This window comes from Xyrauchen texanus, chromosome 9 (assembly GCF_025860055.1).
Source record: "Xyrauchen texanus isolate HMW12.3.18 chromosome 9, RBS_HiC_50CHRs, whole genome shotgun sequence".
Classification (NCBI taxonomy): Eukaryota; Metazoa; Chordata; class Actinopteri; order Cypriniformes; family Catostomidae; genus Xyrauchen; species Xyrauchen texanus.
Window position 1 is genome coordinate 33,518,220 of NC_068284.1, and position 17,925 is coordinate 33,536,144.

A 17,925-nucleotide genomic window follows, 5' to 3' on the forward strand; every position below is an offset into this window, starting at 1 on the left:
ATCACACAGAAGATAAAAGGAACTTCGAGTTTTCCATTTTTCTCCATAAATGTATTGCTTTGCCATGGCGACACAATTCAAACATCAGTTCACAATTTAGCATCTACAATGTCTTGGCATGTTGCACAAATTTGGTGCAAGTATGTTCAGAGCCTGCGATTTTCAGAAAGTCCAAAATGGCAGACTTCCTGTTGGTCAGAGCTAATGACAGTGAGTATGTAAGTTTTTTGGCTTTATGAGAACTATATATGTACCAATTTTGGTGACTGTAGGTGAAAATGGGGGCGCTACAGGTTAACAAGTTAAGTACCCCAAAATTACAGAAAACATTTAAATAATAATAATAATAGGGTCTCCACACTTTCAGTGCTTGGGCCCTAATGAGGGGAGGAAAGGAGGGAGAACAGGGATAAAGACTTGGGGAAAATGAAGGGGAGGGACAAAGAAGTATGAAAGGAAGAGAGGGAATGACAGAGGAAAGGACAGTGTCATTATGGCGTCACACAGTTGCATCAACCTTTATATGGCTGATAGACAGCATCAGTGTTTTGTCTTCCACTAAAGGGGATTTTAAAATAGCCACCATAAACTGTTAAATATGTGGAAAAGCAATGAAATATGTTTTCTCAGAACCTGTTCTCCAGACACGGCTTTTCTTGCTGGTTCTTGTCCAGGGAATTCACAAATGGACAGAGAAGAATGTGTTTCATCTTTTAAAAAAATGTGTGTTGGAATAGATTCTTGTGGATATCATGAAGTTGCACTTCACCCTAAAATATGTGGTTATAGTGCAACTAACCAATCTGAAAGTGTGCATCAAAAGAGGGCATGCAAAACTGGGAAAGAGTGTGGTCTTTAGATTGACAAGTCAAACGCCCAATAGGGAGCGAGAAACTGTACAAAACTGGTCCGAGGAACCAGCCCAAAGGCAATTAAGGGTAAAGAACCAGAAAATTTGACATAACTTTTCTGTTCGGTGGTGGTGGAGGAGGATATGTGGTATGAATGTAACATTATATGGCTATGTATTATTGCATGTGAATGTGTATGGATTTGAAGCGTTCAGTGTGATCTGAACGATCGGCTCTGGACGATGGAAGTTCGTGAGATGAAGTTATAATAACCGACTGTCACGGAAATCGCAAGTGGATCTACTGGGAAGAAAAAGAGTTACATAAAGAGATGAACAATTGGGAGATAAAAAACGATCCGTACCAATGTGATACTTAAGTATCAGCCGTCTGGTCTGACAACTGATGATAACTTTTAATATTTTAATTGAATCAAAAGGAAGTCTCGCGAACGGGAAACCGGACCGTGCACGGTGTGGCCAAACTCTATGACAGCCCACGAGATTCAGACGGAGCCAATACTGACTGAAGTGTAAGGGAGAAGTTATTTATCAGTCGCCGGTCTCGTTTATACTTTTCTCGGAGCGGAGAAATGGGGGCTGCGCCGGGCTCGGGATGGGAGGGGGGAGAGTTCGAGTTTAAGCTGGTGTTCGAGGAGGATCCGCCGCGCCAGAGACGCTGCGGCCCAGAGGAGATAACAGAGAGCGGCCAGACGCATCGTGAGCCAGTCGGCATCAGTGGTCAGTACAGAGCTGAGAAGGGTGAAGGCATACATATGTGGAAACCTAGTGGTTAAAAGTATTGTAACAGAAAAAGTCCTAGGTCCAAACCCATAAGAGTAGCTAATCCATAACCTATCACCATTGTCCCCTTATAGGGCAGCTGCCTATGTAATAGCTTAACCCATATAAGTCGCTTCGGATAAAATTTCTGTCCATATTTCTGACTTCATTACAGAAAGTGTCAAAACATTGATTTAAATTAAGAATGCTTGCATATTCATCACTGACTCATTCTCCTATGTAACGTTTTATCCATGTGTTTTTATGGTAAGTGTGGAGCGCAGCTCAATGTGTTTTTAATCAGCTGTGCGTGTGAGCGAAGTTAACAGCTGCCATCTGGAGTGGACCCGAACTCTCAATCTCTGTTTACTGAGCATGCACATATATAACTCCCTCCAATGTTCCATCCTTTTTCCTTTTCCCTGCCCTCTTTCCCCCTTCCTGGCACACATTCTGCCATCCTCCGTCCGCACCGCATCACTTTGCTGCCTTTTACAGCAATTGCTTTCCTCAGATGTTTACTATAATTCTTAAGCCTTCCTATATTGAATCACTTGTGTTGGGCATCTTATGAATCATATTAATAACTTGAAGGATTGTAACTGGCTGTGTGGGGCCCCGCCTGAATGTTAAAAATTGCCCATGCAAAATGTACAAGTTTTAAATGCCACAGTGTTCGTATGTGCATTTCTTCTCCGTTAACGAAAATAGTTCCAGAAGAACCCAAAGCATCAAGCACAACTCCGGTCTCTGCACTGCACTGGTTTTGAGTGGCGTGTCTTTCATAAATGAATCAGAGTTGTGAACCATGGCCGGGGGAATTGCCCTAGATTTGCCTTGAGTCCCCCCAGAAACTTCCCTGATAGCATGCATACATCACCCAGACGCAACGGGGGGACATGTCCCCACCACTTTTTGAAATAGCTTTCATCATGCAAGTCAGGGTTTCGTTTCATTGTCTGCTGGGTTGCGTGATCTTTTCTGTCATGAGTACAAATGACCAATTATAAGGATAGAACTGTACATAGAGATACTGTACATTGCATACAACTGTGTTTGCAATGTTTGGGGCACCCTGTCCTCTACTGATGAATAATATTAATATCTCCAGGTTGTAAACAACTGTAATTAAGAGGCTACATTTCTCTGACATTAATTATTAGCTATCCAATTACAATAATCCATCAGTGCTACAAATCGTTCTTTTTGGACAAGGTCTCTTTACGTAGCATTGCATGCGCTAGCTCCATGTATTACCATGGTAGTCTGAATGCAATCCAATCTCTGGACATCATCATTTCAGAGCGGCAGTCCCAACAGGGCTGGACTGGTAATCTGGCATACCGGGCATTTTCCCGATGGGCCGACGCACTTTGGGGCCTATCAGGGGCCATCGGGAGAACCGAGCGGGCCGGTGGGTCACCACGATAAGCTAAAACGAGCCGCCACGTTATGCAGAACGGACCATAAAATGGGGGCGTGATATGCAGAAAAGGTCAGCGAACACCCCCGCCCCCGCCCCCACCAACTTTTTGGGCAGTTCCTTTGTAAAATCCCGGGCAGATTGCTCTTCCCAGTCCAGCCCTGAGTCCCAAGTAGGGGTGCCAACCGTCCCGTATTTAAAGATTAAATGATTTGTACCGTATTTAAGCTGGACCGATGGTGTCACTGCAAAATTGTTCAAATCATTCATTTAACCTTGATATTCCTTGGAAATTGTGCCTACGGTTGTTAAGGGACCGTCTGAAATGTCCTCACGTTGTGCTAAAAGGTGCTAAAACTGTGGAGGGTGTGGTAAGGGACCATCTGAAAACTTCAGCCAGCAACACCAAAGCTACAAATATTAGGTGTATAGTAGGCTGCTATATTATAAGCATAAACATAACTAGATTAAGTACCCCAAACATACAAGTGGCCCACCGAAGATTGCATCCTAGTTCTGGCTCTGTTTTGAACAATTCTTTTTAGTGAATAAATCTTTCTTGTTCACTTAAATTGGGTGTTTCTCAATCCTAAGAATGCAGAAAACGGACTTGTGTTCTTACGAAGACCAATCTTGTCAAGCTAGCTTGGGAGAACAAACTCAGAAAGACAGGAGAATGTAGAATACATCTATTGCAAGCTTTGATATGCACTGCGATATTCCAGTTGCTCAATTGACTGTCCCAGGACATTTGTTGCCAGTGAGAGTTCTACTGGCATTATTACACATTGGTGAGGTTTTGCATGACTAGTGACACATAGAAAAGTCTGTTAATGCTCATTTCCTCCATATGTTTATTTATTTATTAAAATTATGACCAAGAAAACAACAATGAGCTGTCAGACATTTGCGATCTTACAGCGGGAAACTTTTAAGGGAATACAGAACAAATGTCCATCGTCTTCCACCGTAGTGCAACTATAACTTCTGAGACTTCAAATGGTTTCAAATGGGGACTTCAAAAGTCGCCATCCAACGCGTCCTCAATATCCGGCCTCATCAATAACACATCCAGGTAATTTTATGCATTCTCTGTACTTGCGTTCATGAGGATTGGAATTAAACTTTGGCGGTGGATCATGATGTTGAAGGAGTCCACCAGAATGTAAGAACACTTAAGAACGCATATTGAAAAACAGCAATTGTTTTTGTGGTGAACAACTCTGTTTTTAACATATCAGTTGATTAAATTATTGATTTAATGACTCACTCGGAACATAAAAGACAGTCATTTGTCGCCACCTACTGTTGTAAAAAAATCTCCAGAAATTGTCACCAAATGAATCGGTGAGTGAAATCAAAATGAATGATCATTTAAAATCCCCTCCACTATTTGGAAAGACACAAACATGGAGAAGCGGAGTGATACAGAAAGCACTATTGGAATGCTGCTTGTCCAATCAGATTAGGGGACTGGAGCTAACTGCTGTATAATAAATGAAAATAGGATCTCCTTCAAGCAGCGCAAAAAGCTTCCAGAAACTTTATATTGTTTTGTTTGTTATTTTTTTGACATTGGTGGCAAACACCAAGATACCACAGTATTATTATAGTTACAATAACTTTAGTAACTACTGTGGTATTTTTGTGTTACCATGTTGATTTATTTGTGAGGATTTGGCAGATTTTAAGCTTTGAGAGTTCCAGTTATGTTTGAGATGGTGTATAGAGAGATTTTAGATTTCATCTGGAAAAGAAGTCTGCACTCCTTGTGGAAATGATAAATTACGTCTCCACAAAGGCTTCCCCGTATTTGTTATGGTTTTACAATGAGAGGCCTTGCATCTCAAGTTTCGTCAATTGTTTATCCCATATATATATATACAGAATATGCTGTTTGCATCTCAGAAAGCTTGTGATTTGCCATGTACAATAATTTATAGTTTTTTCTGTACTTTTTGTCACAGATACCCACTTTACATCCACACATGCTGGCCAGCCAGTAGGAATCCCTTTGCCTTCACCATCAGCCTGTCAGAGGGCTGGCATGCATTCCCCACCCCCAAGACGGGCATTAATCAGGGAGTTCAGTGGGACATATGAGAGTCTGCCAGCTAGATCAATACAGGTGGGAACCACATTTGCCCGAATTGTAGGTTTCTAGAACATTGCGATACAAGAATCATGTTACACATTGTGATTAATTATGGTGAAATAAACCCAGTTGTCTGGTTTTAATTTCAGGAGTTAATTTTTGCTGCCCAGAAGAGTTTAATGTGAACAGAATGTGTTGCCATGAGCTGTTGTGCATAATTCATTTTGGCACATAAGGCCTTTTACTTAAATTATAGAGTTGGATGCATTATTTTATAGGGAAACAATTTTATTGTCAAATCTCTGTTTAAAGTCCACATGAAATCAAAATTGACCCTATTTACTTTCTTAATGCATGTTCCTGGGGTATTTGGGAATGATTAATTGGTTCTTGACAGTGTTTACAGTAATTGTGTCTGGGCTCTTGGGGGGGTTCCCAACCCTAAACCCTGCATAACCACCTGCAAATGTGTTGACCCTTACTGTGTATATCGAGTATAAATAATACAAATAAAACCTAACCAGATATTAAAAAACTGAAAGAATGGTGCACACGTACTACATTTCACTAAATGTTAACATGTTCTTGTGCATGAATAGGATTATAAATGTTTTTTACTCTCAGCACAGAACTTTCCAGATTCAAGTCCCACACTGGCATATTTTACTTCATTATTTTTCTAAAATATACCAATAAAAATGGCAACTCTATTCCCCTGGGTGTATAACAATGGAGTCCTTTTTCCCTTTTAGTCTGTGATTTCACTGGCATGATTAACTTGACCTCAAAGCAGTGGTTAACTTGGTCTGATCAGTGGCAGCTTCATTTGAACGTTATCATCCACTAACTTTTATTATTAACTTTAATTAAAAATACCTGCTAGAACATTATAAATACGACTATTCAACACAAAGGTAAATACAGGGATAATTTAGTCACTCAAGGGTATTATCAATTCTAAGTATTAGGATAATTCTAAGAGTATTAGATATGTAACTTTAGTCTTATCATGCTTAGACAATAACATTTCCAAAAATTTTAATTCTGATATAATTTACTCACCCTCATATCGTTCAAAACCCATACAACTTTCTTTCTTCCATGAAACACAAAATAAGTTTTTTAGGGACTGACGGTATTATTCACCATTCATTTTTATTATATCTTTTTCCATAACATTTTGCTTAACATACTTTTGTGTTCCATGGAAGAAGAAAAAAAACATACATGTTTGAAACAACATGATGGGGAGTAAATGAGGTTGACTAAATAATGATAGAATGTTTATTTTTACAGAATTCTAATTATTATATATATATTTTTTATACAGTATTATAACAGTCCCAAATATTATTTTGTATGGGCAAGAATGAAAGTGTCCTCCTTCTCTCACTTTTTCTTTCCCAGGTCTCAGAGTCCAGAGTCCTTGAGTGTCCCAGCATCCAAATCACCACTATCTCCCCTGAGGATGAGTCAGGCCCAGCAGGTCGAAGTTACTGGGAAAGTGGGGGTGGCTGGGACAGGGAGCATCTATATCTGCCCCTGTTAGACTCCTACCGTGACGTCATGACAGGGGCAGGTTCCCTTAGTCCAAGCCCGAGCCCTGCTACCAGTTCCTCATCTCGTGGATGGCTGAGTCCAGCATCCAGCTGTGATTCTCTTCTAGTGGAGGAGGAGGAGCTCAATGAAGCCACCGCTCACTTTTACCTATCGCCTTCCTCGCGTTCCACATCTCCTGTGGGCAAAAAGCGCAGGAACTCCCCGCTAGCCTCCCCCAGTACCTCTCGCCGAGGCAGCTACTCGGAGGATCACTCCTCCATTCCAGACATAGGAGAAACCTCAGCTCAGTCTCAGGCTCTAGGAAGCTGTGAGCTCAACATCCCACAGAAGACCAGGAAGACCTCTCTGGAACAGGTGATCCTCCTGAGATATGATTGTTAAACTCATAGCTGGTCCACTCTTGGCATTGTTGGGGATGTTACTTTGACACTGTATCTTCCCAGGTTACCAGCTACCCATAATTTAAAGTAGGTAAGCTATAGTCATGCTAATCTTTTTATAAAGCAGCCACATTAAAAGCTACCAAAAAATAAAACATAAATTAATAAAAAGCTAAACACAATGAAGCTATTAAAGCAGAGCAATATCCTTTTATACTTTAATCATACATTTAAATGTATTCATTTAACAGATGCTTTTATCCAAAGCAAATTTCAAATGAGGAAAATAACAAGCATTTTGTCTTACAAAAGTCAACAATATCTGCAGTTTCACACTGCCATGTTCCAATAATAACTAGAGTAGTGGAGACCTGTCATAAAATTGAATTGTTTGAAATCAGAGCAGTATTTATCTGGCACAAAACCAATGAGGATCTCAATCAAAGTGATGTTACACTTATACTGTAATATACAATATATAAATAAACAGATAAACATACACTAAATACAACTAATAAAACACACACAAATATTTGTTGTAAAAATGTATATAACTTAGTCAAAACATAGTGATGAACAATTCTGAAACAATTGATACAGAAAAAAAAAATGTCATGCAGGCACTCAAATTAATCAGTAAATCTTTTTTAAAACCTGTTCGAATGAATCAGAATTCTTTGTAAACTGAACCATCTGCAAGGCATCTAAGTTATTCTTGATTATACACGTTATGCTATAAATGTGATTTATGAGGGCACCTCAAGTGTTAGAGTTAGGGCTATGTAGAGTCCTCGGAAACCACAAATACCAACGTGAGCGTGTGTGTGTGTGTGTGTGAGCATGTATTTATCACTTTGTGGGGACCAAATGGTCCCATAAGGAGAGTAAAACCCGACATTTTTGATCTTATGGGGACATTTTGTCTGTCCCCATGAGGAAAAAAATCTTATAAATCATACTAAATTATGTTTTTTGAAAATGTAAAAATGCAGAAAGGTTTCTGTGAGGGTTAGGTTTAGGGGTAGGTTTAGGGTTAGGGGATAGAATATATAGTTTGTACAGTATAAAAACCATTACGCCTATGGAAAGTCCCCATAAAACATGGAAACACAACATAGTTTCAAAGCGATACGATAAGTATGGGTGATTTTTGGAGCTATAAAGGTCTGGCCACCATTTACTTGCAATGTATGGTCCTACAGAGCTGAAATAACTTTTTTCTAAAAATCTTTGTTGTGTTCAGAAGAAGAAAGTCATGCATATCTGGGATGGCATGACGGTGGATCAATTATGAGAATATAAAATGTTTTGGGTGAACTATCCCTTAAAAGAGTTTCTTGCAACTGTTCCAAATAAATTTGAATTCTAACACTAATCTGATGCTGTATTAGTTGAATACTGCTACATGTATATTTATGTCTGGAATCAAATAAACAAATCAGTGTGATGTGAGGTTGTAATTGTCTATATTCTGTTTTATTCCTATTTTGGTGTGTTTCTTCTTGTGCCAATGCAGGTTTCGTCCCGAGATATAGAGCCAGAACCGACCCTTGTTCAAAACTCTCCCTGCCCCCTCCCAGAGGCTCCTGAGCTGAGAAGAGAGCCCTCCACAATAGGCATGGACTACCTATCTGTGCCTCCTGCTCTGGGATGGGGCAGAACCAGGGCCAGCGCTCATAGCCCTCTCTTTAGGTTAACCCTCATTCCTTCTCCCCTGCTTTATTTTCATAAAATGTGTCTGATGGGCTATGATATTTAGGGCACGCACACACTACAACTAAATAAATACAGTTGTCAGTCACTCCTCTGACAACATCGCATTCTATGGGGCACAATGAGCCTCATTCATGAAACACAAACAGAACACATTTTTGTATAAATCATTCGTAAAACTGTTATGATGTAATTTCTTGGATTCATGAAAGTAGTTTCATAATGTTAGTTGGTACAAATAAAATGTACACCTGCTCATAACCATATGTAAATCGTGCGTAAGACAACTGGCTGGTTCTTTCAGGCAAACTACCATAACAAAATTTGGATAGAAGTCAAATTAAATAAATAATGAAAAAATTAACGAATAATTGAATGACTGAAATTAACTTTCAAATTTCAAAAATGCGATTATTTGTATAATTATTTTTGTAGTTCATCGTGATTAATCACAGATTTTGAAAGTGCTGTCAAAATGCATTTATTTCCATTTTAGGAAAGAAAACAAAACAATATGTAAAACTATAATGATTTATTAAATTATCTAAATAATGCCCCAGTATAAAAAGAGTACTGCGCTAAAATAGCATCAATTCAATTAACATTGAATGTTTTAAGTCTAAGTGGGAGTTTGACTAACTGAAAAGTAGTTTCATAGGTTGCATGCAATGGGCATTAAATCTCTTAAACTCTCATCCTCCACAATATTAATCTGCCGGTAGACTGTGGTTCTCCGCTTTGTGTGAGCAGCTTCAGCGGCACTTTAAACTTCTCTTACAAAAAATCTAAACTAGACACAAACTTGATGCAAATTTGCCATTCTTCATATGCAAATTAGCCTTTTATTCTCCGCAAATGTTTACCAGAAGTTTGCAGCTCTTCGCTGGTTGTGGTGAACCTTCGACAAACCTTTGGCAACAATGGACAATTTGTCAGAAGTTTGCCATGAACACTCATTTTTTGTAAAGGTTTACATGAAGAGCACTTGCAAACAAAAACGTCTCATTCTGTGTTTTGGTGATAGTTAAAACTTGACATGCTTCTGCGGTAATTAAAATGCAACTTACATAGGCTGAAAAATACTTTACTTCAATGACAAGACCCATCTGGGCTTGTTTTGTGCATCAAATAAGAGTTAAGTGGTCCTTTCTTCATCATTTTATCACAGAAGTGCTGTTGTCAGTGTGTGCAGAGATTATTTTATGTACTACTGAGATAACAACCTCCGCGGCTCTATCATTGCTCAAAGAGGTCAACTAGCGAGTTTGCCCATAGAAAGTCTATGGGACCGCTGCATAATGCTATTTATTTTTGTTAAGCCCTTGATAAAATTGCTCTGGTGTGTGCATCAGTGTAATTACTCCGGGCGGACACAGTACAAAGGTTCTGCCCATGTGTTTATGTTGTATTAACAGTAAATGCGTTAATTGCGAATAAGAAAAATGTACGTATTAATCATTTTAAATTCATCGCATGCGTTAACACGTTAATTCTGACAGCTCTAACACACACACACACACACACATATATATATATATATATATATATATATATATATATATATATATATATATATACACACACTTAATTGAAAATGTTTCCTCTAAGTACAGTTTATTCCCAACTCTGCTTCATACATGTTATATAGTTATTCCAGCAAAAAGTGCTTGGCATGCGATGAAACGGTCGTGGGAAGATGCAGTTTGTGTTTGATTTTCTCAGAAAACACATGCCCTCTAACATGACTGGTTGGACTGTTTCTTACTTTGATCTAAGCTCTATAATTTAGGTTTCATAATTCAGTATATGCATCAATAAATTGTGTTTAGTTAATAATATATGGACAATACTAATGCTGTTAAACCCATAAATAAACACATCATGGGCAGGTGCGTACACAATACAATGGGAAAAAAATAGACAAAGCTGGTTGTTTCAGTCAAAGACAACTTTTCAAAGAACAGAATGAGAGAAGGTTAATGATGGTGGACTTCCTCCTGCCGGCATGAACTGAAATTGTTTTACACTAAAGCTTCATCTCAAACCAATTGAATTGACAAAAGAGCCTCCGAAACAGTAAGCCCTTACTTTCTTTCTATTTGTCTATTGTCCCTCCTCCCAATTTTCCCATAGGACGTTGAGCACGCTGCGTGGTTGATGTCCGTACAATAATTAATTTGAGGAGAATCACGCTGAGGCTCGCGGGACAAATAATAGGGGCTTGAGCCACTTGTCCCAATTTTGAGCGTCTTGTGCATGAACTTACTAATAATATTCTTTAGGGTCTGATTAAATCGTTCAACCAAGCCATCCGTTTGGGGGTGGAAAACGTCTGTTCGAATCGAATTAATAATTATATTAATAATTTGTACAGTTCACGTACTGAACTTGAAATAAAGGTAGTGCCCTAATCAATGAGGATTTCTTTCGGAATCCCCACTCAGGAGATAATTCTGAAGAGTGCCTCCACAACACTTTGTGCTGAAATGTTGCGCAGAGGCACTGCTTCTGGCTGTCGCAATGCGTTGTCCACCAGAACCAACACAAAGTGATGGCCGTGTGCCGTCCATTCTAATGGCCCGATGAGGTCCATACTAATTCTTTCTAAGGTGACCTTGATCTACGGAGGATGGCACAATGGTGCTCTTGCGGTGGCCGGCGGTTTCACAAGCTGAAATTCATCGCATGCCACACACCACCTGCGAATATCCCCACAAATGCCTGGCCAATAGAAATGGGCCATTACATGGTTCAGTGTTTTTCCTGCCCTAAGTGACCCACCATTGGATTATAATGAGCTGTCAGGAATAACATTTCCCGATGGCTCCACGGTATTAACAATTGGGTTGTATCCTCTTTTGTCTGAGTGTCCTGCATCACTCGATACAATCGATCCTTGATAAATATGGATATGCGACTGCAATGTCTGGCTGGAGGTACTGACCATCAGTTACTCTCACTTGGTTGAAGAGTCTCGTCTCACATCTTCTCCAGAGGGAAATTCCCTGCAGGGAATCCTCTTAGGGCTGGGGAAGCAGAGACTTCCCCCTCCCTTACGTCCTCCTGTCGTGGAGCTGACGCAAATGGCCCTAGCACTGTCTCCCCAGCAAGCGAATCACACAACACACAACGATACACATTGTTGCAGGACCCATCCACACATATTCCCCTTAATAAAGTAGTAAATGCCTGCCAATTCATACCTAAGATAAGTGGATGGGAGAGGCGGTGACTAATGGCTGCTTCGACACTATGCTTTTGTCCCCAAAACTCCAATGCACACACCTTACCTTCACCCGCCAATCTGTATCCAAAGCCTCGGATTGAACCAAGCTTTGGTGAATGGAGGTTTTCTTACAACCTAAATCCACCAAGGCTTGGTATGTACCCCCCTTAATAATCACATGTATCCAGTATGCTCCAGCTTGATCGGGGGCGAACCGGGGGGATGAACTGAATGAGGAACTGGTTTTGGGGACATGATAACCCATTTCCGGGGAACCGGAACAGGACAGGGGGAAGGAGAGCGGGATGGAGGGGAGAGAGAAAGAGAGAGAAAAGGAGGGCATGCCGGCCCCTGAATATGCCGTCATATGGTCCTCAGCCTGCTGTACCTTTCTTTAGATCTTCGTACACCATGAGGTTGGACGTAGGTAGTTGTTGGGCTACGAGTTGAACTTCCCAGACAACAGCAGCACAAGGCAGGCCATCCACTGAGTGCTGGGCCAGTTCCATGCTTCCGCCATCCGATCGAAGAGCTTAAGGAACACCTCAGGGTCATCTTGAGATCCCACCTTTGTCAAGTCAAGTCAAGTGGTTTTTATTGTCGTTCAACCATATGTTCAACCATATACAGTTAGTACAGTATATGGACTGGTGGTGGCGTAGTGGCTAAAGCACAGGGCTGTTAATCAGAAGGTCACAGGTTCTAACCCCACAGCCACCACCATTGTGTCCTTGAGCAAGGCACTTAACTCCAGGTTGTTCCAGGGGGATTGTCCCTGTAATAATTGCACTGTAAGTCGCTTTGGATAAAAGCGTCTGCCAAATGCATAAATGTAAATGTAAATGTACAGAACACAGTCAAATGAGACAACGTTCCTCCAGGACCATGTTGCTATATAAAACAACATAGGACAAACACAGAACCATCTGAGACTACACAGACTAAATAACATACCTATATAAAGTACACGCGCAAACATGCGCAAAAAGTATGGGACAGTACAAAACATTAACAGGACAATAGGCACAGTGAGAGACAGTGCAGTACCGACCAGTACACAGTAGTGCAAAATGATCACAGTTTCTAAAAATGCCAAATGTAAACATAACATTCTATGAGATATTGTTCTCATAGAATTGAAGTAGCAGCCAGGTATAAAGTGACAATAATTAAAGTGCAACTCTTGACATGTGTGTGTGTGTGTGTCAGTCCAGTCTCTGAGTATTGAGGAGTCTGATGGTTTGGGGGAAGAAACTACACAGTATGGCTGTGAGGGCCAGAATGCCTCTTGGGGTCATCCACAATGCTGGTTGCAGTGTTTTTTGTAAATGTCTTTGATGGATGATCCCCAATGATCTTCTCAGCTGTCCTCACTATCCTCTGCAGGGCTTTGCGGTCCGAAACAGTGCAAGTCCCAAACCAGGCAGTGATGCAGCTGCTCAGGATGCTCTCAATAGTCCCTCTATAGAATGTAGTGAGGATGGGGGTTGGGAGATGTGCTTTCCTCAGCCTTCGAAGAAAGTAGAGACGCTGCTGGGCTTTCTTGGTGATAGAGCTGGTGTTGAGGGACCAGGTGAGGTTCTCTGCCAGGTGAACATCAAGGAATTTGGTGCTCTTGACGATCTCCACAGAGGAGCCGTCGATGTTCAGCGGAGAGCGGTCACTCTGTGCTCTCCTAAAGTCAACAACCATCTCTTTTGTTTTGTCGACATTCAGGGACAGGTTGTTGGCTCTACACCAGTCCGTTAGCCGCTGCACCTCCTCTCTGTATGCTGACTCGTTGTTCTTGCTGATGAGACCCACCACGGTCATGTCATCGGCGAACTTAATGATGTGGTTCCAGCTGTGCAGTGCTGCACAGTCATGAGTCAGCAGAGTGAACAGCAGTGGACTGAGCACACAGCCCTGGGGGGGGGGGGGGCCAGTGCTCAGTGTGGTGGTGCTGCTATTCTTATTCCATATGCAGCTTAACCAGAGACTGATGTTGGGCTCGGTGGATGCTGGCGAGGGTCTAAAATAGTTTGGCCAGTGGCGAGGACTCCATGAAGGCGTTTTCTTCCTCCTAAGTCCCGGGCATCGGCACCACTGTGATAAGTCTCTTGCTCTCTTTGTGGAGGAAGCGGGAGCCGGATAAACAATTTGGTCTTTATTGATCACAATTTTCAGTTTAACACACAAATGTTTTCCTTTTCAGCATAACAAAACACACACATAAATCCCGCTGCGTGCGTCTCATGCCCTTTTGACCCTCTCCACCTCTCACTGCAGCACAAAACATTTCCCACAGGTGTCAATCCTTACCGCTCTTCCACTGCCGGCCTCGCTCTCCACAGACGTCGCTAGGCCACACCCTCATTACCACACTATTCTATTCTTTCTACAAGTTAAATGCACTACATTCATAAAAACTATTTCATTATTGTTCCATATATGTTAAAAGCCATTACTAGTGAGATTGGTGCCTTATGGCATTTTCATGGGAGTGGATTATGATAATTGTAAATGAATGTGCACATGCCCTCTATCTATGAATATTTGTAATTCATTAACAAACACACATTTAAAGATTTAATTAGAGATTTTTGGGAAGTTCCATTTTACGCATAAATTGTGCACTTTTGAATCTGTGAAAGTTTCATTAATGAGGCCCAAAGTTTGATTATTTAGGGTAGTGACAACCACATTCTAAAACCAAATTAACTTCTTAAAAAATTTAGGCAACTTGTTAATGCAGTGATATTGTTAAAAATGCAAGATAGAGAGTGCATGCTGTTAAAACCAGCAGACTAACTAGCATAATCAAGTTTAAATGGTTTATTAACATTTGGATAATACGTCTCCACTTTCCAATCACTAACGTTAGTTTGGTCAAAATTTGCTATTACGAAATGGGCTAAATTTTCATAAGTTTAGTTGTTTAGGAGTCTGATGGGATGAATAAGAAAGGTTGATCTGTAATCTTTGAACTCGGATCTTATCTGATATTTTCTCAGGTCTAATGCACTACCGCCACTTGACTGGCCCCTGCCTTCCCAATTTGACCAGTATGAATTGCACATTGAGGTGCAGCCGCGGCCACACCATCGTGCTCATTATGAAACAGAAGGTAGTCGAGGAGCAGTGAAGGCATCACCTAGAGGCCATCCAGTGGTGAAGGTAACACTCATTTAGTTATAGGTGGGCTCATTTGTTTTAACCTCCTCTGTGAGTTTTGAGGGTGCCAGGTGGGGGCACAGAGTGTAAATAAAACATATAAAACTTGATTTATTATTTAAAATTATTTATTATTATTATAATTATGCATATTTTGTTTTCTGTTGGCTGTGCATGGGAATCAACGATCAATTTCGTTCATGTGCCGTGTTGGGTGTAGCGGATTACAAAGTAATTAGTTACTGTCATTTAATTACTTTTTTGTCAAACAATGAATGTAATGTGTTACATTTTAAATTCTTGTAATCAGATAACAGTTATTGAATTTCAATTAAAGTAATTATGTCTTTACGGCTGTTAGCATTTCTGTGACAGCTAAAGGTTGTGATACTATGAATTAGGTATTTTTATACTTTTTTTTAATTGGGCGGAAAACGTTTCTAAGAAAAGTGATTTAGAAAGTAAGTTAAAAGTAAAATTATAAAGATGAAGTAATCAGTAAAGTAATCTGATTGCCTTTTTAGAGAAGTAATTATGCATGTGATACATCATTTGCTGAAATTGTGATTTCTGAGTAAATACATTTATGCTTCCTCTGTGCATAAATTGTCTGTGTAAATGCAAGAACTGTATAAAAGTGTCTGCTAAATTACTATATGTAATTGTATGCACAAAAACACAAAAACTTCTATGGAGCTCACTGAAAATATTATACGTGATTTTTTTCTATTTTCTCTCTTACACTGTCCCTCAGCTTGCGGGTTATGTTGAGAGACAGCCGCTCTCCTTACAGGTGTTTGTAGGAACGGCTGATGACAGATCAATTCGGCCTCATCCTTTTTATCAAATACACAGGTAAAACTCTCAGATCAAGCAGTCCTGAACATATAAATTGGTGATAGATCCATGCCTTATAGGAAGTTCACCCAAAATTACAATTCTGTTATAATTTACTCATCCTAATGTTGTTCCAAACTTTACTTCTTCTGTGTAACACAAATGGTGAATTTGTGAACAATATGTGTTTCTCACGTAAAGCTATTGTATGGCTTCAGAAGACTTATAGCTAGGCTTGGGATTGATGCCGTTTTCACGCAACAATAATCTGAAGATTTTCAAAATGATTTTCAATAAATATTGGGATTGTTTTCAGATATAAATAGGGTTGCTCGTTGCACAATAGTCTTTGTCTTTCAAATATATTTCTTGACACAATTTTGGTAAAGCATGAGCAGCAGTGTAAATTAAAGTGGGTCGTGCACCAGACGCGTCTGGCAAACAAAATGGCGCATTCTAAAATTCGAAAAAAATCTTTTTTATAAAGTTACGTACACACACACACACACACACCTCCGGAGGTTGTTAAAAATTCTGCAGCACTACAGAGCTCAACTCACATATTTTTCCATTAAATTTGATCCAACTCATTATCAGAGGACATAGATTATTTACTCTAGTCATTACTGTACGATATATTGTGCATAAGTCTCTTTCATAGAGCCTACAAAATGTATTTTCAGTTGACTTGAAGTAAAGACCTGTGCAATGCTACATACAGGGAAATTGCATAATAAATTGTTCAGTTTGCATAGTTACACCAGTTTCATGCACTAACCTGCAAACTCATCAACGTCACTTTTTGGTGTTGCTCAATACTTAGAATGCATCATTGTTCTTGCCTTCTTGAAAAAAAAAAACAGTCATGCTGAACACCCTTGAAAGAGTGAATTCGGATGACATGAGGACGTATAATGCATCGGTGTGAGTTTTGAGATGTGATGTGATATGTAGATTCAATAACCTTAACTACTTTCTTTTTAGATAAGGTGGTTTGGTGATGCCGTCAGAAAAGTCAAGTCAAGTCAATTTTATTTGTTTAGTGCCTTTCATAACACACATCGTTTCAAAGCAGCTTTACAGAAACTGTAATGTCTATAATGTCGATGAGTCATCATTGTGTAATTAGATAAAATACAATTTTGAATTGCGTTTAAAAATAAATAATTAAATACAAATTGTATTTATAACCCCAGTGAGCAAGACAAGGCGTCTGTGGCAAGGAACACAAAACTCCTTAAGATGTTGGTTAATGGGAGAAAAATAACCTTGGGAGAAACCAGACTCACTGTGGGGGCCAGTTCCCCTCTGGCTAACATCATTAATATAATGTAATTATTACTTATGTATAGTGCAAGTCATGGTTTAAAATTATTAAACTAAGTAAGTGTTAAGGGTCAGTGTTTAAACAGATTTTGTATGAAATTTAAGATAAATGCCTAATGTCTTTGAAGTCCATCCTGGATTAACTGCAGAAGTTCACATAGATGCAATTGTCATTGTTAATTGACTGATGAAGGCTTTTGATGGCAATTGATAGTCTATGAATTCCATTTCAAGATCGTAGTCCACCAATAGACTGAGGCAGAGATCAGTGAGGTGCATCGCAGTTCAACCTGGCCGGTAATTTCGGTGAGGTTCGGTGTGGTCCGTCCAAGGTTCAGACAATGGTATATGAAGTATCCCATGTCTTATGGTTGGAGTTGGCATCAGTTCATCCTCTGAAGTCCATCATAATCGACTGAAGTGATGTATGGCTGGCACCGGATGCATGTAGTCATCATCACTCAGAGACACGTAGCAGTGGAGTCCAACACAAAGCAGCAATGGAGCTGGATCCAGCCGGTTCTGGTGACCTCAGAATAGGAGTCCCGAGGTCGAGACAGGGAAACAATAAAATAATAT

General features: G+C 40.0%; 2 protein-coding genes across 2 annotated transcripts in view; one reads left to right on the forward strand and one right to left on the reverse strand.

Annotated features, from left to right (window-relative positions):
* The window catches only part of LOC127648714 (poly [ADP-ribose] polymerase 2-like), a 115,123-nt gene that overhangs the window by 45,880 nt on the left and 51,318 nt on the right, over window positions 1–17,925 (reverse strand). The window lies entirely within an intron of this gene.
* LOC127648718 (nuclear factor of activated T-cells, cytoplasmic 4-like) overlaps window positions 994–17,925 on the forward strand; it is a 32,347-nt gene continuing 15,415 nt past the window's right edge. Inside the window, exons 1-6 of the mRNA XM_052133447.1 lie at window positions 994–1,591; window positions 5,024–5,184; window positions 6,559–7,065; window positions 8,608–8,783; window positions 15,024–15,186; window positions 15,938–16,038. Coding sequence (XP_051989407.1) covers window positions 1,444–1,591; window positions 5,024–5,184; window positions 6,559–7,065; window positions 8,608–8,783; window positions 15,024–15,186; window positions 15,938–16,038 — 1,256 coding nt within the window. The 5' untranslated portion in view covers window positions 994–1,443. The remainder of the gene's footprint in view (window positions 1,592–5,023; window positions 5,185–6,558; window positions 7,066–8,607; window positions 8,784–15,023; window positions 15,187–15,937; window positions 16,039–17,925) is intronic.